The following is a 27,685-nucleotide window of genomic DNA, read 5'->3' on the forward strand; positions in this document are numbered from 1 at the left end:
AGCCAATCAGGGAATGAAGTTTCACACTAAGACATTAAGCCTGCTGTGGAGTCTCCTTATTCCCACTAGTAAGTTAAATACTTGTATAAAACCAGAATCGCCTTTTCTGTGTGTCTGCTGGAAAGTATAGTCTTTGGGGGTAAAAAAAAAACCCAGACTGTTCACGCTGGTTACTTAATTCTAGGCAAGTCGTAGAATCTTTCTGATCCTTAAGTCCCCTCCCGCCATCAGTATGGGTAAAATAAAGAGAATAATACCTACTACCTCGGGGTTGCTGTAAGGATTAAATAAGATAATGGTGCCACTGCCTGGTGCTATGAATAAATGTTAGTGCCCTTCCCACTCCGGTTCCAATGGCTTGTATAAGGCTGATACTGGTGTTGAGCAGGACAAATATTGGGAGGGTAAGTGTAAGATTCTGGGTGGAAACTGAGGGGCTTTTTTGGCTGAAAATATATACAAATCACGGTTATCATTATAGCGACCCAGCAGCTACTTTTATTGATGGCATGCTCTGCAAAAAATATAAGCAAAACTAGGTATTCTTAATATCCCATCATCCCTCACCGTTTCCCTGGTTTCTAATAAAATCATTTTCAGGAAGAAAGTAAATTTAGTTTCTTGCTTACCCATTTGGTCTTGGTTTCCTTGTTCTGGGCTCAAGAAACTCTGTCTCCTCCTCCATTTCTGTCTCAGGGATTATGTTTTTCTGCGAAGGCTGTGGTGAAAGCATTTCCCATTCATTGTCATGGGCAACAGTCTGCAACATAACTGTATCTGGGCCAGCCCTGCCTCCGCTCTTGCTCTTCTGAGATTGGCTGCACAGACCAGAGGCCTCCTCTATTGCTACAGATTCTAGAGGCTTTGTTTCTCCCAGAGCCTGCATTTGGGGACTCATGCCCAAGTTGTGATCAGAGGCTGGCTCTACAGCCCTGTCAGACCCTTCGTCCCTAGCTTCTGACGATGGATTGCTAACCTCACTATGGCCCAAGACCATCCAACTCTGTTCTTGCCCAGGGCTTTCAAGAGATGATCTCTTATCATCTTCAGAAGACATGTTCTCTGCAGAATGATCTTGTCTTTCACTTAAGGAGTCGGACTGACAAGTGTCTGGGAAGTTTGCTACTTGAGTTCCTGGCAGCTCCGCTTGTTTGGAACCTACGTGAAACTCTGCCGATTCCGATGTGCTTTCTCTTGCTTCAAAGGCCTCTGGCTCTGGGGGTGAATTTTCTTCATGGTTTACAAGGATGTAGTCCAGGTGTTGTGCTTGATGGTCTTCATTCTTCCCCGTGTTCCTTTCTTCTCTGAATTCTGGTTTTATCTGCTCAGGCTCTTGGGTAGGAATTACTGCTTCTTCTTCAAACTCGAATATTCCTTTGCTGGCACCTAAACGTGGAAGATGAGGTGAGAAGGGGAGAAACAAGGCTTAATTAACACATTATGTGATTTGTGATCTTTGCAAATGATCCATCTAACAAGAGGTAATTTAAGAAATATCTGTTTAACAGATGGCAGCCAGAGGTGAGGTAGCGGAGAGGCTGGGTGCAAAAGGTGAAGGGATTAAGAAGTAGATTGGTAGTTACAGAATAGTCACAGGGATGTAAAGTACAGCGTAGGGAATACAGTCAATAATATTGTAATAACTATGTATGGTGCCAAGAGGGTACTTAAAATATCAGAGGAACACTATGTAAAGTATAGGATTGTCTAACCACTATTCTGTATACCTAAAACTAATACAAAGTAATATTGAATGTAAACTGTAATAGAAAGGTATTTTATACCAAAAAATATGTTTAATCTTCTCATGTACTCTCAAAGAGAGGTATTATAAAAGCAGGAGATGTTACTGCTGTAATATAGGACTTGGCTACGTAGGCATGCCTTGCAAATGTAGTTAGTTCCCATTTACCCACACCGTTAGGAAGAGTATGTTTTGCAAATGGGTTAATTGAATGAAAGCAGCAGTTTCTGGGGGTTGGTGGAATGGGCTGGTTCTTACCATTTGATGGTCCTATGTCTCCACCTGCTGGTGAATCTGAATTATCTGTTTCTACTTCCCAGTCAATGTTTGATGGAGACAACTCCAGGTTGGAATCACCTCTGACAGGAAAAGAAACTGACTCAGGGTCTTCATGAATATGCAGTACAACCAGCTGGTGTCCAGGTTGGCTGATTTGGGTCTCAGTGTGGCTTTCCTTGCTTCTTTGATCAGGTAGAGTGGAAAGCAATATCTCTCCTGCTTCACTCCCCATAGACTTATCCTCTGGAGTCCCAGCTTCCTCTGCGGTTTTGACACCACGAGCAGGTTCTGTGAGGTAGGACAGATCAAAGGGAGGCGTGTAAGGTGCCAGTGATTGCTTCAGAGCATCTTCTTCCATGGGGTGGTCACCTCCATAGAGAAAGTGTTCAGGCTCTTTCATGAACTCTTCATCAATATTTTGGCCCATGACATCACATTCAAAATCACCCCACGAGGCTTCAGATGAACAGATATCTTGCTTCCCAGCATCCCCATCCACTGGCGTATCAGGATTGCCTTCTGATAGTGTCAGTTTACTCATGTCATCTATGGTTCCCGTGGACGTGTTGAGACCTGAGGCATCACTGAAACTGATGCCTTCGCTGACATCCAGACAAGTGTCCGAGACTAGCAGAGCGTCGGGAACTGAGGCAGGGTCCTCAGCAGTCAATGGCTGCTCGAGGTCCAACAAGGCTGCTTCCCCTGTCTGACTTTCAGGAGAAAAGTCCTCTGAGATCCAAGAGCTGTTGCCATCCATGGTTGGCTCTTGGTGAGTTACAAAAATAGCGGTTCCCACCTTCTTAATCATTGGGATTGTTCTGTCTATGGGCTCCCAAATTGGTGCCATCTCTGGATCGGCTCCTTTTTCTGATGCTTTTAAACCTGTGTTGTTTTCATCATTTATTTCAGAAGGTTCGGGAGAACCACTGTGAGAGGCAGCAGGCTGAGATGAGCCATTTGTGTTTACTTGATCGCTCGCGGGAGGCAGTGGAATTTTGTTTTCAGAACATGGTTCTGAACTGTATGGAACAAATTCCTGCCCAAGCTCGTGACTGGGTTCTTCATCCAGCTTTGGCTCGGTGAGATATAACTCATTGGCTTCCCCTTCAGGTCCCATCCTAGCACTGATGTGTGGCCCAGTCTCTTGCTTGGCTTCATGATCATGACAAATATCAGGGCTGTTGGAAGCCTGAGAATTGCTGTCCTGGTCACAGTGAGTCAGTATATCAGGATTATCACCATCTGCTTTCAAACTGAAAGGCTGCTTAGCATCCATCCACAAGTCAGGCGAAGCTGAGGCCAACTGCCCACCCTCTTGAAAGTTGCCATGTAAGATATCTGGAACAAATGTGCTTTGGGGGCCCTCACTAGGGGTAGAGCCATCCCATTCAGCCCCTGACTTCTTTATCAACTGGGTAGAAGAACTGACAGTAGGGGAATCTTTGGAGGCAATGCATGAATTTGTCATTTCACTGGGGTATGATTTTTCTTCCTCCCACCAATTTGTTTCTTGACACTCAATAGTTGAGACATCAGATGTAACACATCTATTTTCATCTATGTGAGTATATGCTGGGTCTGGCTGATCCCAGACCGACAGCACTGTATCATGACACTGCTCTTGGCTAGGTGTTTCAGAAGTGAGCTTGTCACCAGCAGAAGACATGAAAGTTTGCTCTCTGGGATCCTTTTCTTTAATTTGGTCCAATATTACAAGCTGGCTAAGCTGATCAGCTTCTGGATCTGGCTGCCGTGGTTGAATGTTCCAAAGTTGCTCATGGGAGTTCTCCGCATTACTATCCGGAAAGGGTGACTGATGTTCATCACTGAAAGGATTAGTACAATGTGTGTCCATGGATTCCATATCACCCTGAATGGGTATGCCCCAGGGACCCATGTGTTGGTATACAGAAGAATTCATCTCTTGCATACCACCTGAGTTAGACAGCTCCCCCTCAAATGCACTCTCAATTGGTTGCCCTTCCTGAAGAGATGCATTCCACCACTCAGTGCTCTCAGCTGGGAAGTCAAGCATTTCCAGTTTAGAATTATTTTCATTCTTTGGTTCAGTTTTGGGAGATATTTGCCATATGATATTTCCTGTCTTCCCTGTTTCTGGAGATCTCGTCTCCTTATCTACTGCTATCATCTGTGTTTCAGTCTCCTTTAGTGGTGAGAAATTAGAGTGATCAGGGCTGCTTTGTGGATTGTCACAGAATGGGTTTGATGTGTTCTCATTCTCTGCTGGTCCTGAACTGCCTACATAGGCAGATAATTCCTCAGACTTGGGATCTTCCATGTCCAAGAATTTAGATTCATTTAATGAGTCCCAAGCTTGGGGTTCGCTCTGAGCAACCTGGCAAGTGACCAAATGGCTCTCTTCCTCCACTGACCCCTCATCGCCTACGCTATCATCGTCGGAACCTGAGCTTGCTGACGTGAACTTGGCATCCTCCGGCCGCACAGCGTCAGGAATATCACGTTCATTTTTCTCCTGATGGCTAACCACTAGATTTCTTTCCTGATATGCACCTGAATATTCAGAATATTTGCCTGTTTCAGGGCTGGATAAAGAGGAAAAGGAATCACCATCTATTGAGTCATTCCATATCTCTAAATATGTAGGAACCTTGTGACCTAAGCTCCTTTCAAACTTGTCCATGCTGTTTTTCTCCGGGTCCTTGATTTCGGTAATTACTTCTACTTGGCCATCAGCAGTAATTAGTCCAGATTCTTGGTGATTCTGTTTACTCCAGTCATCTTGAGTCTCCTTCTGACGCCCAGTATTGGGTTCATGATCCCAAGAAAGCTGTGCAGCCGAAGAGTCATTGAGGTCAGGACTTGAGGCACTGGAATGTGAATACTCACTAGAAACACTCTCTCTGTCATAATTTCCTGAAGAACCGGCTCCTGGAGGCCTGTTTTCAGCACTCTTACCTTCAAGATCCTTAGTTATCTCAGAACCTGTGCAACTGACCTGCACATCACTGTCTGTAGGGCCACCCCAAACATCAAGGCTTTGGGGACATGCAGGAGGTGGCTCTTGGTTCACTTTCTCTGGCCCCAGAATGTTACATTCTTCAGTTATCTCAAGATCCATTTCAGGTAAAGATACATTTTTTGTTAAAGTCAGCTTATCTGAAATTTCAGTAGTTTCACCTGAATTTCTGTGATTCACGAGGTGCTTTTCACAGGTCTCTTCTGCCTGTTGGTGGTCTGTGGACACATCTGTTTGCACATCACAGGGGTCTGAATTGTAAGATCCCTCCTCTTGCTCTAGAACCTCCTGGGGTTCCTCAGTTTGAGGACTTGAAGTTACTGAATGAGAGCTGATTTTGCTTGACTCATCGCAGATTTCTTCATGTTCAGATACAACTAGGGGAGAGCATTCCTGGTCGCCTTGTCCTTTTCCAGAAGTTCCCGAGGCTCCATCCATCACCCCCTCCTCGCTCAGGTGCTCCCTATCAACAGCTCTGTGGGTTTCTGTCTCACCCTCACTTTGTCCATAGTGAGGACCTTCCCAGGGATCTGAGCATTCAACATGCCCTGGATTCTCCAGCCTGGTTGTCAGGGACGCCGCCGTATCACCTGGCAGTTCTCCTCTGCACGTGTTTTCCTCGTCTGGACCAAGTGCTCCTGACTCACTGGCTCCAGAGGCTTCTAGAACATCTGGGATGGTACTGTCCTTAATTTTTTCTGATGCACTGGGAGTTTCAGGAGGCACTCCGCTTTGTTCTGAATCTGTAACATACAATGGGCCTGGACGCATTAATGATGACATGTCGTTATCTCTCATGACAGAATCCCAAATACTATTTGCGATGAGCTGTCCGCTCTTTTCATTCAGCACGTGATGTTCGCTGGGAGCGGTGTCCTTGCTGTGCTCATAAGAAGCAGGGTGTCCCCAGTCTGCCTGGGTTGCTTCCTGATACTCCGTGCCCCACGGTTCTAGCTGTCTCACTGAAAATCGGGTTTCGGGTTCGGTACCTTCCGCTGTGTGTCCTTGTGCTTGACCTTCACCAGGGATCGTCACACTTCCGCTGCAGTCATCCCAGTCCAAATCGTTATCCGAGATGGTGGCAGTGGACTGAGTGTCCTCCAGAATCACTCTGTTCCACAAGTCGAGGTTGTCGGGGGCCGCCTGCCGGGAGTTGGTGCTGCTGTGCAGGAGCGTGAGCTGCCGGTTGGTTTCGTTGTACAGCTGCATCATGCTGGGGTTGTCGTAACTGGACTGGCTGCTCTCCCCAACGTCCTCCTCCACGGAGACGTCCTTGTCATCTGTGGGCTCTGTCTTGAGTACCTCTTCATCTGGGTTGTCAGTGGCATTTCTTTCAGAACTATTATCTGCATGAGGTGGAGCCCACATTTCTAGGTTCCCAGGACCTGAGCTAATTCGATGTCTAGGTGGCTGCAGTGGTGACTGAGGAGGGATTTCAGCCTCTTCTGTGGGAGAGTTAGCATCTTTTGACTCAAAACCTCCCTCGTTAGCAAGTGGTTTATTTTCGGTTTCTTTTTCATCTCCAGCAAATGTCGGTGATGTATAGGAATCGGAGGTGGAGTAGTTGGTATCTAAGGGGGAAGGCACCGAATCTTCCCCAATGTTGGAGGCACTGTAATCGGAACACTCATATGACAGGAAGGAATCTTCCCAAGGAGCTAAGATGTCTGACCCTCTCTTCCTGATACTCTCCTCAAAAAGGTTCCACGAATCTACCTTTTCATAGACTTTTCCCCTAATTTTTGGCTCCATGCCACCATCCTGATCTTCCTTTGTGGGCTTAGAACTATTCCATGCGTGATCTGGATCAGACCTGGGGTCTCCAGGTATGAGGATGTCAGCCCTGGAGTCATGGTTCTTTTGGCCCCAGATCTCTGGAGCTGCTTCATTACTTGCCTCACGGGGCGACCTGTCCACCAGGTCTTCTGCAGGAAAAGAATACCCACTTTTTGCCACGACCCACTCATTCGGGTCTCTCACAGAAGGTGACTCCCCACTCGTTGGGTGCAGATTCCAGGTATTTTTTAAAGCCTCGGTGTCATTTTCTTTACCAAATGCACCCCAGGCTGGGAATGACACTGTGGCAGCTGGTTCACCGCCATCCATGGGGTTGCCCCACGGCTCAGGCATTGCTGTGGGGGAGCGATCTGAGCGCCACAGAGCAGCAAAGTCTTCTATCAGATGGTTTGTTCCCTGAGGAGAGGCATCTGGCAAATGTGACTTCTCAGTGGGCAGGTTCTGAAACTGCAAGCTTTCCTCATGTTGGTCTTGAACGTTCTTGTTGCCCAGCCCAGGCTGACCAAATTCTGACTCCCAGGGACCTGGCTTTGAGCATTCAAGACTCTTTGGTTGAAATATAGAATCGGAGGCTCTCCTATCCACCGGGCTTGGCTTATGATCTTTCCAGGACTCGGGGCTCTGGAAGACGGACTCCTGTTCACTGGAGCTCCACGTATCTGCAATGGTTTTAGAGTCAATTTCCAAACCACCCCACCAGCTGCTGCACCGCGCACGAGGCTGAGGTGGCCCTGTGTGACCTGCGTCGACTGTTTTTGGGGCCATGTCTTCTGAACAGAGTAGAGCTGGGTCTTCAGTGGATGGTGAGCTTTCTACAAAGCTATTCATAGGTGTTGGTGGGACTCTCTTTCCAGGAGAAAGAGACTCCTCTCCCACAAAATCTGTCAGGCTCGAATTTCTTTGAGAGTTATCCCCGGGGCTTTCTTGTTGCTGGACAAACTCCTCATCAAATTCCACAAGGTTATCTTTGCCAGCCTCCGACAAAAGCGAGCTGGATGAATAATTAGACATGTTCCTTCCCATCCCACTGAGTCCTTTAGGCCCCAACGGGAGCTGTCCTTCTGACGAATCGCTGTGGGGGAAGAAGTCATCTGATGGGGAGTAGTCAGCAGAATGGGAAGATGGTTGGGACTGTCCAGAAACCATGGGTGTTCGGTCAAAGTTGAAGAGGTCAAAGTGTTCCCCATGTTCTCTGGACAGGGCGTGCTCCTCCACCACTGCCCCTTCAGGGATGGGACTGTAGGAATCAAACCCTGGGAGGAGGCTATGGTGAGGCCCGGCACCTTCTCCCACTGGACTGTCATCGCTGAGGAAAACCGAGCTCTCCTTGGATGAACGGCTGCTCCTAATGGTGGCCAACCCGCTGTCTGGGCTAACGAGGTCTGTGTTGACATCCACCTGGGCCTGGTTAGAATCGTTGAGATCTGGAGGGTTTTCTATGAAATTCACAGAGTTGGGCTGTGGCTCTATGTCAGAGCCATACAGCTCCATAATCCCAGACGACCCCTGGGAGAGGGGGGCGCTGCCTGCCACGGCTTCGGTGGAAGATGTCCGGCTGTTGGAGATCATCTCTGGACACCTCCGATTGATGACTTCCTTGACAAGGAGAACCACCTGGTCACAAGTCACGGCAGGGTTCTCCTGCTGGTACACCAGGATCTCATCACAGCCACATTCAAAGGGCTCCAGCTCTAGGCAAAGGTTCTGACACTCTTCCAGCTCACAGCAAATCTGTTAGGGAAACACAGGGGTTTGCATGAGCACTCAGGTACTCTCTGCTCTTTGCAATTCCTTTTTCTTAATTTTTCTTAACATAAAATTAATCTGTGTTCATCTGTCTTTAAAGAAGAATTCAAATAACTGAAAATTGTATGATGCATGGAAAGTCCCACCAAATAGACCACCAACTCTTTCTCTAATCCTATCAAACTGGCTTTTCACTGAATTCAAAATACAGGGGCTCACTTTTGCTGGATTCTGAGAGTTGTAGGAAAAGAGATCTAAAACCACTTAAATCTTTTCCTTAGTGTAATATAACACCATCTTCCAACAGAAGTGGAAGTGTGAAAAAAAGGGCAAATTTTTTCAAATTTAAAAAAGAAAACACAGACAGAAATAATGCTGGTTGCTGACAAGGACTAGTGGGGAAAGCTCCCTGGTTTTAGGAAGTGTTGGGGATATTTTCACAAGGGGCTTTTGAAATGGTCCCACAGGATTAGTGAAGGTAACAACATCAGCAGCAGCAGAAGCAAGAACAATAATCATAAGTAACTACAGAGCTTGCATAGATAATAATAGTGATTAATAATGAACATTTATTGAATGTTTTCCTATGCCGAGCCCAGTTCTAAAGGTTTTATGTGCATTATCTCCTTTAATCTTCATGACAATTCTACAAGGTAGGAACTCTTCACCCCCGTTTTGACAATGAGTAAACGGAGACCCAGGAAGATGAAATACCTTGACCAACCACATGCAGCTAACAAGTGAAGGAGCCACATTTTGAACTCAGACAGTCGAGCTGCAGATGCTGACCTGTGACTAACAGTGACCACAGGAACAAAGAGGGGTTCCTTAGGAGTGAATAGTCCTGATCCTGTATTGCTTCAGGTTCCAAAGAGCTGTCTCTGGTGGGGAAGCTGGGTGAGGAAAGGAGAGGTGGGGTGGAGGCAGCCAAGGGCTTCTAACCCCTTCATCTGCTCTTCTATGTTGGTCTTTTTAAAAATGAACCTTTAAAAAATTGATTTGCTACTAATTGTCATGTGTAAAACCACCATACTGAAGGCTGGTTTTCATTCAGCACGTGATGTTCGTTGGGAGCGGTGTCCTTGCTGTGCTCATAAGAAGCAGGAGACCTAACTCCTGTCCATAGGAAAATAAAATTCAGCTTTGAAACCCAAGGCAGAACAAAGCACTGAAGAGGCCTCAGGCTGATGACACAATGCACAGTATGGGTCAGAAAGAGGTACCAAATGCATCTGTAGCAGGGACAGGGGCCTCTTTAATTTTTGGACATGAGAAAGCACAGGGCAGCCTTACAGTCAAGAAAGCCCCGGTAGGTCTCTTAAGACGGGAACCGAAAGTGAGGATGCAGAAAAGTCGAGACTTTGCCTCTTGCCACCTGTGGATACACGAGGTGTCTAATCCATTAGCGAGGAAAGACTGGCTGATGAACCCATTCTGGGCCATGGTATCCATATTATAATGAATCATGTATGCTCTCATATTATTGAATACACCTGGTTTGGTATTTTGATTAATTTTGTCTACATTTTATATACTTTCCATAGGCTTGTGTTAAAAGATTCAGCTCTCAACTGAGAGGGTCCAACTGATTACCCAGTCAGAATTCTAGTACCTAGAGGCTAACTTTGATTAAAGCATCAGATCCACAGTTACTCAACACTGGGCACCAAACAGGCATTCAGGCAGGGACTAAGAAAACAGCACTCAAAGGAAGACTGACCCTCGTTTGGATCAGAAAGCTATGATCTATCCCCCTCTATGGATTCATTCCAGAAGAGAATGGTTATGGGGTTCTTTTAAAAGGCCCAATGTACAAAATACCCCCAGCAATTCTTAAAACTCAAACTCTAAAACTTTTTCTCCTGGGCCATTTTCCGTATGCCACCAATCCATTCCCATCCTTCACCACCTGCTCTGAGAGCAAACAGGTCAGGATGCAGTGACATGTACGAGGGTTGGAGGAGATCCTTACCTGACTGCACAGCTCTAGGTTCTCGGAGTACACCGCAATCTGTCGTCTTGGCTGCTGCTCCTCCGAAAGATAGCTGGCCAAGAGGATGAGGACATCAAAACCGAACTTGTCTGCAAATGCTTTCAAATCACTGGTGATATTGCCGTGAAACACATAGTTCTGAAACAACAACAGGCAATTTGATATTAATGTCAAACTGCTCAGCTTTGGGCGGTTTGCCACAAATTTGTCCAGTCCTATGCTGTATTGCGACAGAGATATATTATTAGGTACAAGTGAAATAAACACTTCGAGGAAGTTTGGAAAGTTTCATGCGATGGCTTAAGACGTACCTTGCTTGTTTGTTTTCCTAAAACCAAGAAAGGAAGGAGCCTTTGCCGTGATTATTAAGAATAGTTTAGATAAGAAACAGATACCTTAATAAGATCTGTTTTTCCCCTAAAATATTTATTCAAATACTGACTTTCATTTCAAATACTGACATTTTATCTTATTGATCCTAGGACATAGGAATGTCTGCTATTATTGCAACTTATCACTAGAAAAATAGCAAGTAGGAAATTATTGTTCTTTCCTATAATGTTTTCTAATGATTATTATTAACTTCAAGCAGAATTCATAAGGATGAACCTAGCTGAGTTTACTGAATGCTTTTTACCCCCTTTTTAAAAAATCGGACCTCTTACTATACACGTGTATTCAGTAGATGTTTAGAAGATGGTGTAAAGGCTGTAATGTCAGATCTGCTTGTTCTCTGTGGTAATAAGGAGAAATGAATAACTGCAGAAAAGTCAACTGCTACCACGGAGTACCCAGACCTATGGCTCACCTTCTCGGAAAGTGTGCTGGCCTTTTCAAGTTTGATGAACTACAACGAGAACCACTTTGCTGGCATGGGTGCCTCTTTTTCTTAAAGAAACACAGTGAAGACCAATGTCTATTGAATGGAGAGACACATATACAAAATCAACCTGTGCTACATAATCCTCCATCACGGCATATATGTGGCATTACATATAATCATCACATATAATCAATCAACTGACAGTGTATTGTGCTACTTAATGAAAATCACCATGATAATGCACTCAAGATGAAGAATTCCATTAATTTTTTTCTGATGACAAAAGTCATCAGAATTATGCATGCCCTTGGTAAAGTATTAAAGCAATACAGAAATGTATACCACATGAAGTGAAGTGCCACATACCCCCTCCTCAGATAACTAGCTCAACAGCACAGTGCATATAGGTGCGGATTTGTTCATGCCCAGATTAATGTTTGTATGTTGTAGCTCTTTGAAACGTGTGGATATGATGTTTGTGGCTTAGACTATTTACTAGACTATTTAAAATATCCATATCCCATGTCCTCTAATTCTACTGAGTTCACTCTCAAGGTCTCTGAGCCTCTAAGAGGGTATAAGGGACACTTGGCAGATTTGTGGGCTCAGCCCATCACCAGCTTCCACACCCCAAGGGCCTTTGTTTTTTACTCCTGTGGCAGCCACTCTTATTAGGCATCTCACGAGGCCACTTTCATTCACTTTTTTTAAAAAAATATATATTTTATTGATTTTTTACAGAGAGGAAGGGAAAGAGATAGAGAGTCAGAAACATCGATGAGAGAGAAACATCGATCAGCTGCCTCCTGCACACCCCCCACCGGGGATGTGCCCGCAACCCAGGTACATGCCCTTAACCGGAATCGAACTTGGGACCTTTCAGTCCGCAGGCCGACACTCTATCCACTGAGCCAAACCGGTTTCGGCTCATTCACTTTTTGGTTACAAGGAATTGCACATGGGAATTCACAAAGGCCTCAGAATATATTGCTGATGAATACCAAGGGTCTACTGTACTGACCTGCTAATGAAATCTATGATGTTCAAATACACTAGCTTTGGAAGCATGTGTTCCAAAATGCCTACTGTCAGCTTTGATGCTTTTTATTTATTGTCCAAGTGTCATATTAACAATTTTTAAATGGATACTTAAAAAATTAATTCACTCACAATCAAAGTAGATATCTGGAATAAATTTAAAAAATAAAACAGACCTCAGATTATACATGTGCATTCAATAGATAAAATTATTTCAAATCATCCTTGGTGTTATCCATCAAGAGCCTCAATACTGAACTTTCTGCCAGATATGGTTCCAAAGGAAAACAAGAATGGACAGCAGCTACGTATATTTTATCTCCAGTGACTGAAGGCTTTAGCACAAGAAGCTCTACAATTTTCTTTTAAAATATATATGTATATTTTTTTAGAGAGAGTAGAAGGGAGGGAAGGAAGGAGAAAAAAGGGGGAAGGAAGGGAAGGAGAGAGAGAGAGAGAAACATCGATGTGAGAAAGATACATCAATTGGTTGCCTCACACACACACCCAACCAGGGGCAGGGATTGAACCTGCAACACAGGTACGTGCTTTTGACCGGGAATCAAACCTGTGACCCTTTGGTGCATGGGCCAGTGCCCTAATCACTGAGCAACAGTGGCCAGGACCTTTCAAAATATTTTTAAATTATGTACATAAAACCCTAAAATGCATTTATAAACTCCTGAAAGAAGACACAACATTTCTAAGAGTCTGACACATAATAAAATTACCATGACACTCCCACTGGGTCACTCAAACAAGAGAGAGATTTTACTGGTATCTGAGGGCAAGACTAGGATTCAGTAGAATCAGCATTATTCAAAGCCATACAAGTGGAACATTTGCTATTCCAAGATGTTGGCTGAGCTCCAATATATTGGGATTCTTCTGTGTTAAAACGATAGCACTAGGGTCTTGCTGAACTCAAGTCCAGGGCAGAGTCTCAGGCCACGCCCCAGATCTACCGAAGCAGAATCTGCCCTTTCCACAAATCCCAGGTGATGTGATGCACATGGAAATCCGAAAAGCACTGCTCTGGGGCGGGATTAGTTAATTGGTATATTTTCCTATGAAGCAGTCCTTTGGGTTATCTCAATGCTGTCCCAGGACTTACTAATTCACACCTTCAGGCCCTTGCTCCTCACACTATCCTCATCATAAAAATCAGCCTGGAGTGTGTAGTTCTGGGCTGTTTTGCATCTTCTCACTTAGCAGGCTGAGGATTAGCTCAAGAATCTGTATTTCATTATGTACTGCAAGTGATTCTTGGGCTCAAACACCCTTGAGTAGCACCCTCCCGTTTTCCTCTGGGTGGCCCCAAATTCCACAGGATCAGATGCAGTATTGATAAAACAAAGACTCCTGGGACTCATTTAAGCATGTTAAAGAAACAAAACACGTAACCCCAAAACAGAGATCATCAACAACCTTGTCCTACCCACCCTAATAAAATTGTCCAGACCAGTGTCCAGCCTACTGTCTTTAGGATAATGCCAGGAGTTTCATGTTTAAAACTGAATCAAACAAGGGAATGAGTGAGAATCTTCAGGAATCCGGGAGGCAGAGGCTGTTTGTTCTGCTTTTATGCCGGTGCTGTTTGCATAGGAGATAATTTATTATTGTCTTCTAGCTACGCAGGGAGTCATGTGCTGCGATGGCTCTTATGTTGCTGACAAGCTGGGCTGGCCCTGAATAAACAGCACTTCATCATCAACACAACACAACTGTAGATACAGGTTGGCATTTCATTCCCCCCATTTGCCGTCTACCTGATAAATTACTGTTTTAGTTACGTGTATACAAATACTATTTGTTAATCTGCTCGAAGGTCTCCAAAATGCTTCCCCCACCTTAAGTTAAAATTATATACATTTATATGTATGCATAGCCCACTCAATTTTACCAAAGATTTAGAACACAAAGGGATCCTCCTTTAATTTACCATCCCCACCCCAATGCAGCCTTCCACATTTCAAATATGACCCAAGCCGGAAATGGCTGCATGGAATTTAGGAAGTTCCTTTACTAATTATTACAGCTGGGAACTGACAGGCAGAAATCCAGGCTATTCCCATCAGTTAGGAAGCATGGAATCGATCACTAAACATCTTAGAGATCATGAGTCCTTTTGCCGTAGTAACTCAGTTTTGGAATGAGTAGGGAGGCCTGATGGGAGAAAACGGCTTTCTTATTTCCTGACCAAAAGCTAAGGTATAGATCTCAAGGGCCCTAAAAAGAGGTTGATGATCTCAGTGACAAAGAGCAAGGAACAGAAATGATATAGCTCTACTTTAACCAATACAACAGCTGAGAGAGTAACAGTGATATGTCCAATAGATTTACTGTATTTGTGGTTGAAAGTGTGTGAACAAATGCAGTGGAATTCCCATTCTCTCCTATTTAGTTCTCATTCCATTGCTCTGAAAAATTTAATCTTTATGCCATATGCTGATAGCTTTAGTGCATCACTTCAAATAAAAGTGATCTAGTAATGTCTTATGAACATATGAGTACTTAAATGTGAATAGTCCTTGAGAGAGAAAAACCCACTCTTCTTACATTGTTTATTCACGGGTGGGCAAAAGTAGGGTTACAACTGTGAGTACGTGAAACAGAGTTTATTCTTGTATTATTACTTATTTATTGCTTCCTGAAGCCCTCCTGCTAGGTTTCTGCTCCCATCATTTTACTCAAGCTGCTGTTCTTTAAAGTTCCAAATCCAAAAATCACTTTCCTGTTCTTACTCTATTTGACTTTTCCAAAGAATTCCATGAGGTTGACTCTCCCTCCTTCTTGAAACACTTAATTCCTTCACTTTCCTGACATCACATTCTCCTTGTTTTCCTACCATCTCATTGGCTGCTCCTCAGTCACCTTTGCTGGTTTCTTTTTCTCAGCCAACCCCCAAATGTTCTCTATCCAGGCTTTGTTTCCAACCTTCTTTATTTACACATTCTCCCTGGTGATTCACCCAGTCACATGGCATTCAAACCATCTATCTGCCAGTGACAACCAAATCGACATCACCTGAACGAGAACCTTGCCTATCCATGTGACATTTCCTTGTAAATGTCTAATAAGCATTTCAAATACAATACAACCTACCTCTGCCCCAGGTTCCTCCATATCATAAATGGCACCACCATCTATCAGTTACTCAAGCCAAATTCATAGGAATTATTCTTGATTATTTTCTCATTCTTCATGCATCAGCAAATCCTGGTAACTTCACTTCTGAAACACAGCCCAAGTCCAAACATTCCTTCCCTTTTCTCCATCTCTATTACTGTCACAGCCACAGTCACCATCATCTCTTGCCTGAGATGGTGGCAGATCCCCAACTGGCCTTCCTGAAACTGCTCTTGTCTCCCTAATGTCAGTTCTCCACATAGCACCAAGAGAGAGCTTTTAAAAATGTAAATAGACTCATGACACTCTTCTGCTTAAAACCCAATCAAAAGTTTCTCAATGTAATTATTATTATTTCTATTTTAATTTTATTTTTTTCAATTACAGTTGACATTCAATATTATATTAGTTTTAGGTCTAAAACGTAGTGGTTAGACATTTATATATTTTATTAAGTGATCCCCCTGATAAGTCTAGTACACACTTGGCAGCATACATAGTTATTACAATATTATTGACTATATTCCCCATACTTTACATCCCTGTGATTACTTTGTAACTACCAATTTGTACTTCTTACTACCTTCACCTTTTTCACCCAGACCACAATTCCCCTCCCATCTGGCAACCAGCAGTTTGTTCTCTGTATCTATGAGTCTGTTTCTATTTTGCTTGTTCATTTATTTTTTATTTTTATTTTTTTAGATTGCACATATGAGTGAATCATATAGTATTTGTCTTTCTCTGTGTGACTATTTTTTTTTAACTGGAAGGAGAAAGATTTGATGTCCTTCAGATGATATAATCTTAGATATCAAGATATAATTTTAAGTATCAAGGAGAAAAAGTAGACATAGCAATAGAAAAATAGTTGTAGAAAACAAAAGACAATTCAGAGTTGAAATACAAATGGCCAATAAATATCTGAATTCACTGATAATTAAATAAATACTTTGATAATAAAATATTCCATCTTCTTTTTCCTATTATTGGTAAATATTTCTAAATGGGCATTCTCATACAATGTTGGAAACATATTCTAAATAAATAATCAGATATACACAAAAAAGGTTTGTGGAAAATGCTAGTCACTGAATTATTACTTTAGTAACTATAGTAATAACCTATCCAACAACAGAGAAATGATTAAATAAACTATGGAAAATTCACACAAAAGAATATTATGCTGCTATTAAAAATCATGCTATCAAAGAATACTTAATGACACAGAAAACACTCATGACAGTGTTAAGTGAAAAATAATTTCTATAATTATATAAAATAGAATGTCATTTTTGTATGTCTTTGAATAATATGCAGTGAAACCTAATGTCCAATGGATATTAAGATACTTTGATATTAAAGTTGTCATAATATAGTCACATTGGTCATCTAAAATCTGATTGTGTCTCTCCATTATTTTAGGACACGCTCTCCAAGGTTTCTAGTAAAGGCTCTGGAGCCGGCTGAAGCCCAGAGTTAACCCTGGGTTCTGCATTTGCTAGCTGGACAACTTAAGTGAGTTATTCACCTCCCTGAGCCTTGATTTTCCTCATCTCTAAAACCCCACCTCATAGGACTGTTGAAAGAATTAAGAACATATATCCAAAAGCCGGCCTAGTACCTGGCATAGAATAGACAATAAACATTACTGTAGATCTCTTTTCTTTCCTAATTCTTAAGCTATCAAAAGATCATTCTGAGGATTCAAGGGATTAAACTGATTCATAAAAAGTATTTTATAATTTCTTCGTATGGGAACTGGCTTTTTATTACAATTTCTTGCCTTATATCCTCTATAATACAAGTCAACTTTCAAATAATAATCACATTTAAAAGTGATTCATATGCAAAATTCCTAGATGTGAGAGGATAGAGGAAGTTACAAAAAGGTAAACATGAAGCCATGCCATTTAAAAAATGGTGTAGGATACAGATACTCTGGGTGAGGCAGTGTTTATCCCAATAGATTCTTCATTCTTAATTCCAAGTGAGACTCAGTGAATGAGCTTTCATTTTTCACTACACATGTAACAGCTTTTAAAGCACCAAAAAATGTGTAGCGATCTTCCCTTCAGCTAAATCACGGTGATTGAACCTTTTTCATCATTTCCACAGTTTCACCTCCAAGTGTCATATGACCTTCAGTGGATTTTACCCCTGATGCTAATACCTTCCATTTAGGTCCAGCATTCTGGGCTGTATGCATAATCCAAAACAGCTGTCTCTCTTACAAACTACAAATGAAACATATTGAGTAAGGCTTCTATTAAATGAAACAAATTATTTTCTAATGTCATAGACAAGCTATTCCCAGATTTATTATATCTGAATCTTTTTTCTTCTTGCAGGAAATGGGAAAATCAAGTGAGCAGATATCATCTGTAGGTAGGATGCCTCTAGATAAAAATCATTACCAAGATTAAAACAAAAGCTTGTACAGCTTCACTTTTGAGACTTGTGAGTCTTAGAAACACAGTTTGACAGTCCATAACTACCTTGTAAGCACAGTGGGCCAGTGGGGATTGCTGAGTTACTGAAATTTAAGAGGATAGTTTGACATTTATATTTTGCATGGATTTATTCTAGACCGAAGACTATTTTTTAATCAAGATATAAGAAAAATGCTGAGGTATGTATGCAAATGTTCTAACTGAAAGCTTTATGATTTATGCTACCAAAATTCCATTATGATGTTTAAAATATTCAGCAATAATAGTCTGATAATTTTGACAGGAAAATGATTTATGAGAACACAAAATGCATAAATTAAGAGATTTTATTTATTCTGTTTTTTGTACATCCTTTAATTGGTAAGCAAAGATATTTCCCATGTTTTTACCAGATGTCATTTTAAAAAAACCCTATTGTTCTTACTTTCATAAGCCAGTCAAGGCATTTTAGTAGTACAAACTCCACTGGGTTTATTAAAACTGTATTAGACACCATATTTTGAAAATACAATGAGTAGTGTGTGTTCTCATTTTTAGAGATAAAGAAAAAGACGTTTTGTGAAAGATTTTGTTAGAATTAAAAATATTACAATATACAAATAAATATGTTACATATATATACATATCAATAGAATTCTCATTTAAAGCAATAGTCCATTGCCTAACATAATTTAATAAAGCACTGCTTCTACATAAAGCACTCTGTTAAATGCTTCGCATCATCTCATTTAAATTTTAAGATGACCCAATGGAATAGGTAATATTATCTTTTTTTTTTTTTTGCATTGAGAAAATGGAGGCTTTTGGAGGTTAAATAATTGATTTTACACAGCTCATATGTGTGAAAAACAGGACTTGAACCCAGGTTAGTTTGACTTCAGAGCCCATGTTCTAACCTCTATGTTATTCTTGAATGGAAACATTTTCATCACCAAAGATACTACTAATTTCATTTTTAATTTAATAAAAAAAGTTATGTGCTACTTCATATACTTCTGTCTAGTATTCTGATTCTCCCTAGTCATTATACACAAGCAAGCCACATCCTTGCTTTTAACAAATGCTAATAATATGTGTTGCTTAAATTTTTGATGATCCAATATTATTATGCTTTAAGATCAATTTCTAGTTTCTCATCTACTCTGTAAAATATAAATGTAGGCTGATCATTAACTTATATGTGTATAAACCTAAAATTAAAAACTTGTCCAAAGAAACCACTATAACAAATAATGCTGTGATATTCTTGCAATAATACGTACTTTAAAAAGGTTGAACATGTATTTACACAACCACACATACACATTTAAAAAAAGCAGGAGAACTGGCATAATTCCTGGTTACCCAGAATTATTCTCATGTACCATAATTTTTCTTGCTCTAATAGCTTAGACATACACAATGGAAAAATCCAACGTTGTCATTCAGTATGTAAAAATCTCATCATCTAAGGATGCTTCCAACATTACTTTTCTTTTTCAAAAGCCCCCCCAAAAAACAGGAATTAGGATTGCAGGAAGCAGGCAGGGAGACAAAAGAGGCAATTGTTTTCCCTGAGAGTGGGCATTTTAATAGAAAAAGCCTACTGTATCACCATCATTTCAGGCAAAGTCTTCTTGTACAGGCACAACTGTCAAAGACAAAATTAAGTATAAACCTGCAGATGCTTCAATTTAGGTCAAGCATGTCATAAGCATTAGAGGAGAAACCAAGAGTCTTTTAGGCAATCACCTTTGTAAGGTCATGATTTGGGTTCTGAAATTCAAGAATAGAGCGGGAGAGCACATGTTTACTGAAATCCGAATGTCACAGTTTTCATGTCAATATCTATTACCTCCTATAACCATATCATTAATAAAGAGAGCGAGACAGAGGAGGAGTGCATTGGGAGATAATTCATCTGAAAGCACAGGCTTGAGTTAAGGACTCCTTGAAATGAAGTGGGCTGCTTTCAGGTCAACCTGAAATCAAGTGTGGTGAAGTCCTGCCTCAGCCTCATTAACTGTGTCATTGAGAACCAATGTTACAGGGAGTCGCCCTGGAAAAAGACGCTCCTACGAGAGAGGTCCTAAGCAGGCTCTCACACTAGTTAACAGTAGATTGAATTCATGCATGTGGGGAGGCACACAACCAATTAGAAGCAAATAAGTCATCATCTCATTAACTAGCTCAGACTAATTTAGGGACAGACCTTAACCTTCAAAGCTTTTCCATGCAGTATGGATTTAAGGACTCAGTGACAAAAAGGCCAGAATGTTGTTCACCTAAGGGCCCCTTTTGTGTTCATGTATGTTTATAAGGATTCCTACATGGGAATGAATAATTTAGGACCCACCCATAATGGGACATTCTCTTATTAGGCGTGCTGTATTTTTGTTGTTTTGTTTTGTTTGTTAATACTCAGCTGAGGATATTTTTCCATTGATTTTTAGAGAGAGGGGAAGGGAGACGGAGAGACAGAGAGAGAAACATCCATGTGAGAGAGACCCATCGATTGGTTGCCTCCTGCACACATCCCGACCAGGGCCAAGGCACCTGCAACCGAGGTACATGCCCTTGCCCAGAAACCCTTTAGTCCATGGGCTGACGCTCTATCCACTGAGCCAAACCGGCTAGGGCAGGCATGCTGTATTTTTGAAGTGGTAAAACCTGGATAACACTCTAGCTATCGAATAATAATAATAAATGATTTCCATAATTGTGTATAGATGTTTTAAAAAATCCCTATTGACTTTTTTTGAGCCATGAGCCTGAACACTTACGGCTTTATTTATTTTCCTTTGTAAAAATAAATCATCTAGTTTGAACAATATTTCAAGAAAGCAGGAGACCTTCCTTCCTCTGGGGGTGCCCCTTTCTGATTGATGGAAACCACCAGCCACGTCTCCGGAGTGCTTTGCCGTACGTGTACACACACACTTCCGATGTCTCTAAGCTGTGTCAATATTAACCTGACCAAATGACGATCACACTGTCTCTTTTGTTCCTCACGCTTCTCACATGGGGAGCACAATATGGCTCTTGTCAGAGGTGCTTCATCATTTTGGCTCAAGGAAACTGCCAGTACAGTTTGGGATTCGTTCTTCATGGGCAGATATCCTGATGGGTCTAATGAAGCCTTTCTGCTGACAACTCATTTGCTAAAAATACCCCACCATCACCAAGCTTAAGTGGGGAGTACGGTTGTGTCCCCTTTGCTATCAACTCAAGAAAAGTCATTTTTTTGAAGTCTAAAAAAAAAAAATCTATATATCAAGGCACATACCTCTCACCACTCCTATGTGAGTTCTTGCTAGTTTCCATGTGCTCCCTGATAAACTTTATGACATTCTTAAATTGGAATATAATAGGGTAAACACCAATCTCAGAGCTCACACGCAGAGCCAACAGTCTGTGTGTGCCATTTGTTGCAATCTATGCTAATTACCAGAAACCCCCTCCTGAAAACAGATACACTCTGGGGTTTGTGGTTTTATTTTCCTTTGATGAAGCCTGTGTGTGGGGAGCTGAAGGAATTCATTTTCAGGTAAGGACACTGTGTTGTCGTAACTCTCTTGGTTGCAAGTCACAAGACCGTGAACTCAAACTGGCATAAGAGAGGGTCAGAAGGATCTGGGAGCATTCTCGAAGAAGCAAAGGAAGAGTTGGGGGACAGGCTGGGAGGAGGGCGGTTGCCAGGGCTGTGCTGGCCACCTGCTTCTCCATCCCCTTCCTGGCTTCCTTCTCCTCTCCTGCAGCCAACTAGTGTTCTCCATGTGGTGGGAAACATGGGCGGCCGCAGTTCCATTGTAGCCCTTTCCATTTTAGTCACGGCCCACTCCCTCTTGGTCTTGAGTTTGAAAACCCTGGAGAAGGAATTCTGCACCAAGCAACTGAGGTAGATTGGGAAGACTATAAAATACAGACATGGCGCATGTTATAACAAGAGTGATGCGTTAAGAGTCACTTCCTAGAGGAGGGGTGCTGAGCAGATAAACCCATAGATATCAGCACAAAGCACTAACATGTACACATCCACGTACAAACACACATGCACATGTACATACATGGTCTAAAACCTCTTACACACACTTCAAATAATTTCCCAAATTCCCATTTATTTCCAGCCCACAAAGCCCAGTCATAGGAGGAGACATGATGCTTGGAAGGATAACCTCAGGGAAGTAATTTGGTTAACTTTCATTTGAATGGAAATTTGCACCTAATGAAGAAGGGCTTTCTAAAGAGGAATGACAAAACAAATCTATAAAAGTACTAAGCTTGTAAAATGAAAATTATGCCTTAATCAATCAAAAACATATAGAGTCATCTAATCAATCCAGGAAAACAAGGCCAAGTCTTCTTAATCTGTATTCTTTCAGGTCAATGGAGGGATTCTTTTTCTGGCCCCTGAGTCTTCAGAATTCAGGGGTCCTCAAACTTTTTAAACAGGGGGCCAGTTCACCGTCCCTCAGACCGTTGGAGGGCCGGACTATAGTTTTAAAAAAAAACTAGTCGGCTGCTAAGCAACAGGCAGCTGCAGCAAAAACACCCGGCGGGCCAGATAAATGTTTTCAGCGGCCGCATGTGGCCCGCGGGCCGTAGTTTGAGGACCCCTGCTTCAGATGCTCAAATCTCTTACCACAACTGTCAAATTTTCATTGCCATTTGTACCCTGCATTCAAATGCTTTAAATACAAATTAGAAATGATCTATAGACCCTTCCAACAAGGGAGCATATTTGAGCTAACTCTGCTAGAACAGGAGTTGTGTATATAAATATTTTATACAAGAGTTATTTATAAAAAGGCGTTAAGCAGGCTAAATACAGAAAAACAGTTGGAATTCATAACAGGTTAAAAAGAAATAACTTTAGAGCAGAGCTTCTCAACCTCAGTGCTATTGACAATTGGGCCGGGTAATTCTCTACTGTGGGGGCTCTGCTGTGCACGGTAGGATGTTTAGCAGCATCCATGGCCTCTACCCACTCGATGCCAATAGCAAACTCCTTCCCCTAGTTGTGAAAATCAAATATGTCTCCAGATATTGTCAAATGTCTTCTGAGAGGCAAAGATGCCCTAATGAAGAACCACTGCTTTAGAGAATAATAGTAGGAGACGCTTGTAAACTTAAAAAAAAAATCATATCACTTTCAACATGTTTAAAAACATGGCATAAAGCAAGACACATCATTAATTCTGTCTGGTTTAAGAGGTAGGAGAACTGAAAAATAAAATCATGAATGGGAAGCATTTATGTAAGTATTAGTACCAACTGGCCAAATATTTCCTTTTTCTAAGCTGGTAAAAAACATTTAACATTTCCGTCAATTATCTTGTAGTTTATAGTGGTATGCTTATAAAATTAACAGCATTTTTATTACCTTACACAAAGAAAAAAGTAGAATTATGTAAAAGAAAGAGGCAGGATTTTACTAAAACATCTACTCCCTGTTTCAGGAAAATGAGATTTTCCTAGGTATTTTCCAGAGCTTTGTCAGTATAAAAAAATTGTATCAATCCAGGTCAGTTATAAGTAAACTAGAGGCCTGATGCACGAAATTCATGCAAGAGTAGGCTTTCCTTCCCTCTGCTGCCGGCACCGGCTTCCCTCCGGCCGCCAGCACCTGGGACCCAGGCTTCCCTCGCAGCCCCGGCTTTATCTGGAAGGTCATCCGGAAGGATGTCCGGTCTAATTAACATATTATGCTTTTATTATTATAGATAGGGCATTTTAAAACACAAAACTTTATATTTGGGATTCCTCAAAATGACACGCATACTTTAACTCCATTATGGTAACCCTAAAATAGGGCAGCTATATGAGTGCAATGCAACATGCCTGGGGCATTGCAAGTATTCAATGAATGGCTAGCATCCTTGTCTGATAACAGGGTACATGGAAAAATTCAAAATCCATTTTTGCCCTAGCCGGTTTGGCTCAGTGGTTGGAGCAGTCCTAGGACTGAAGGGTCCCAGGTTAGATTCCGGTCAAGGGCACATACCTTGGAGGCTCAATGCTCCAGCCCCAGTTGGGGAGCATGAGGGAGGCAATCAATTGATGTGTCTGTTTCACATCAATGTTTCTCTCTCTGCCTCTCCCCCTTCTCTCTAAAAATCAATGGAAAAATGTCCTTGGATGAGGATTAACAACAACAACAAAAATGTCCATTTCTGAGCCTGAATTATCTGAATTTGTATGTCTGCATCTCCAGTTCTCAACCCTGGTTGTACCTTAGGAATAAAAACTATATATGTATACTTACCAAGGAATAAAAACTACTACTATGTATATTAGAGGCCTGTTGCACGAAAAGATTCGTGCAATAGGCCTTCCCTTCCCCCTGGCTGCCAGCACCAGTTTTCCTCTGGAACCCAGGACCCAGGCCTTTGCTTCGGCCGGAGCCACCTTCAAGCCTTCGCTGCTCCGGCCAGAGCCATCTTCAAGCCTTCGCTGCCTCGCCAGGCCGCCCCAGGTCGGGTCGCACACGGGATGCCCGGATGGCGGCTGGACGGGCCAGTCGATCGCTGCTGCACCGCCCGGCCGCCCCAGGTTGGGTCGCACACGGGACACCCGCGGCCCCGGGTCACAGATAGCAGACCCGGATGGCGGCAGGGCAGGCGGTATGGTGCTGTCCCACCCTGCCTGCAGTATGCAAAGTTGGCGGTTAATTTGCATATCCCACTGATTAGCCAATGGGAGGCGTAGCAAAGGTATGGTCAATTACCATGTTTGTCTATTTTTAGATAGGATATATATACACACACACACACACACACACACACACACACACACACAAATACTCCAACCCCACCCCATGAAATTTCAATTTATCTGGCTTATGGATGGGCCTGGGCAGCATATATATTTCAGAGATTCCAGCTATTATTCTAATGTGCAGCTAAGGTGGAAAACAGTGGTCATATTGATATAATAAACATTTTCAAATCATGCTGTGTAGACACAGTTTCTACATCAGTGCTTCTTGTTTCCATTCGCTAATCATTGAGTGAACTTTCATAGTCACTGGGGAAAACCCAATTCCAAAAATATATGTTCACATCTTATTTTTTTTAAAGTAGCCGTAACTGCCTGCAAATGAGCAATACTAAAAGGAAGTACTTAAAAGCATGGGTTTAAAATCTGATAGCCCGGGATTCAAATCCTAGCCCCACACCCTGTCATCTCTGCACCTTTAGGCAAGTTACTTGATCGTGCTAAGCTTCCATTCCTTCATCTGGGAAATGAGGATATTACCTACTTTATAAAATGAGATCATCTATAAAACGCTTAGTCCAGCTCTCTCAGAGTCAGCTCCCCGATACACGGCAGCTCCCTGTGACAGCAGCCACAGCACCAACAGCTACAACTTTGCTAACAGTACATTTCTCTGCCAACTACTGGATCATTAGAAAGTATCCATCCTTAGGTGCAATTTAGAGATAATCTTTTTTTTACCTTAGGTAGGTTAGAAAAAGTCCTTTTCTATCTAAGATTCTTTTGTTGCAGCCCATTGTTTCAATAATTAAGCTCTAACACAGGGGTCCTCAAACTTTTTAAACAGGGGGCCAGTTCACTGTCCCTCAGACTGTTGAAGGGCCGGACTATAGTTTAAAAAAAAACTATGAACAAATTCCTATGCACACTGCACATATCTTATTTTGAAGTAAAAAAACAAAACGGGAACAAATACAATATTTGTATTTGCATGTGGCCCGTGGGCCGTAGTTTGAGGACCCCTGCTCTAACATTTCTGATTGAAGGAGCCGCCAGTTTAGAGAAAGTGCCTGGCAAATTAGCCAGACAGTGTAATGACCCTGATTAATTGGAGAAACAAGATCTTCTCCACGTTGTGCTGTTACTGTGTGGTCAGAGCAAGTCAATGGGCCTCAAACCTTAGCTGCATCAGATTCACCTGGGGCTTCTGGAAACATACCTGGGCCCACTCGCAGGGTTTCTGAGCAGGTCTGGGGCCAGCCGGGAATTGTAATGTCTCTAGCAAGCTCCCAAGTGGCATTGATATTGCCCTAATTTGAGAGCATGTTTCACTGAGAGTATGCTTCGTGTTATTTCATTGAATCTTTCCAAAGCATTCATCTTAGAAATAACCATCCTAATTCCTATTTCATCCATGTGTTCTTTAAATTGTGTTAACTAGCACAACTGGTATAAACAGGTTTGGGAGCAAACAGAGCTAGTTCTTGGTAAACACTGAATTCAATTAAAGGGTACACATGGCCTTGTGAATTCTAGAACATTTTCAGAGAGCTGGGAGCATTCACCTGGGGTTACCAGTCAGGACATGTTACAAAGCAGAACGGAAAATGTGTCTAGTTCAGCGAACCATTAGTTAAGGAAAGGCCAAGAGAGCTCCTATTGTCAGAGGCAAGGTTGTAGCCCTTCCTCCTCACCCCACAAAAAATAAGGATTTTTGAGTCAGAAGCTATATTAACCCAGAGCCTCTCAAACTTTAATACACACCACCTGGGAATCTTGTTAACATGCAGATTCTGATTCAGTAGGTCTGGGATGGGGCCTGGGATTTTGCATTTCTCTTATTTATTTTTTTATTGATTGATTGATTTGAGAGAGGAAGGGGGAGAGAAACTTAACATTGTCTTTCTCTTAACCACTTCTCATTCTAATATTGTAATCTAAAGAGAAAAATATCAGAAATCAAATTTGGATAAAAAATTACTTTGCAGCATCATGGCTTAGTAGAGTGTGGGTGTTTGAAAACTTTTTAGAGAGAATTTCTCTATGCATTATTTTTCAGAAATAATATATATACCATGGTCATAGGCATTCAGGAGATTTAGTGTTGGTCTGTAAATAAAACATATACATCATACAAGCAAAATTAGGCAAAAAGGTTACATGCTGTGCCTTATGCTGAAGATAATTTCCGGTCTGGGACCTACTAGTAAAAGAAAGAGAAGTTCTGGTGTTAACCCCTTGAAGGACAACAAAATATGCCGGAAGTTGCTAAAGAATTTATGAGTGGCTTCCCCCTTGTGCTTTGCAGTATTCCAGCATCTGAATATGGCAGCAGAGGAGGTCTAAATACGGGGTGGGCAAAAGTAGGTTTATAGTTGTGAGTATGCAAAACACAAAGTGTATTCTTATATTATTAGTTATTAATTATTGTATTATTTTCCATATGAAAAACTGTAAACCTACTTTCTCCCCACCCTTGTACAAGCAATTAAAGTATCACCTAGTGCCCCAGTAGAGGTTCTGAGACCTTATAAGCCTTCATACCCTCCTCCCCCCCAGAAAAGGTCACCTGTGTGACATAGCATTCATTGTGCTTTAGGGAAAGGTATGCAGTAGGAAGTAGAGAGACTATTTCTAGTCTCACAAAGTTTGGCTGTCATCAGTAACAGCCTAGGTCTTTTCATGTGTAGCTAGCTGTATCCTTGCTTGAGATAAAACTAAGAAATATGCTCATTTGTGGGCTTACTGTAAATAGAAGCACAAGGGCATACCTTGTGCCTTCTCTTCCTTATTTAAAGGTAAGAGTCTATAAGTAAACTGCCAGGTTGATGAGTCTAGGAATTATCAAGCTTTGGCAGGTGGTTGCCTCCAGCCCCATCCTTTCTTGAAAGGGACACAGATGATCCCTTAAACCAAGCTCAATATTGAATCACGGGCAGTGCTTGACTTTACTGCTAACATCAGGGAGAGCAGACATCTACATAAACTG

General features: G+C 42.0%; 1 protein-coding gene across 12 annotated transcripts in view; it reads right to left on the reverse strand.

Moving 5' to 3' along the window:
- PRUNE2 (prune homolog 2) overlaps positions 1-27,685 on the reverse strand; it is a 208,397-nt gene that overhangs the window by 67,039 nt on the left and 113,673 nt on the right. For all 12 annotated transcript variants that reach the window (XM_023752392.1, XM_023752391.1, XM_014454127.2 and 9 more), the window contains 3 exons: positions 10,537-10,695; positions 2,003-8,549; positions 630-1,386 (listed from right to left, as the gene is read on the reverse strand). In XM_023752392.1, coding sequence (XP_023608160.1) covers positions 630-1,386; positions 2,003-8,549; positions 10,537-10,695 — 7,463 coding nt within the window. The remainder of the gene's footprint in view (positions 1-629; positions 1,387-2,002; positions 8,550-10,536; positions 10,696-27,685) is intronic.

This window comes from Myotis lucifugus, unplaced genomic scaffold (assembly GCF_000147115.1).
Source record: "Myotis lucifugus unplaced genomic scaffold, Myoluc2.0 scaffold_31, whole genome shotgun sequence".
Lineage (NCBI taxonomy): Eukaryota > Metazoa > Chordata > Mammalia > Chiroptera > Vespertilionidae > Myotis > Myotis lucifugus.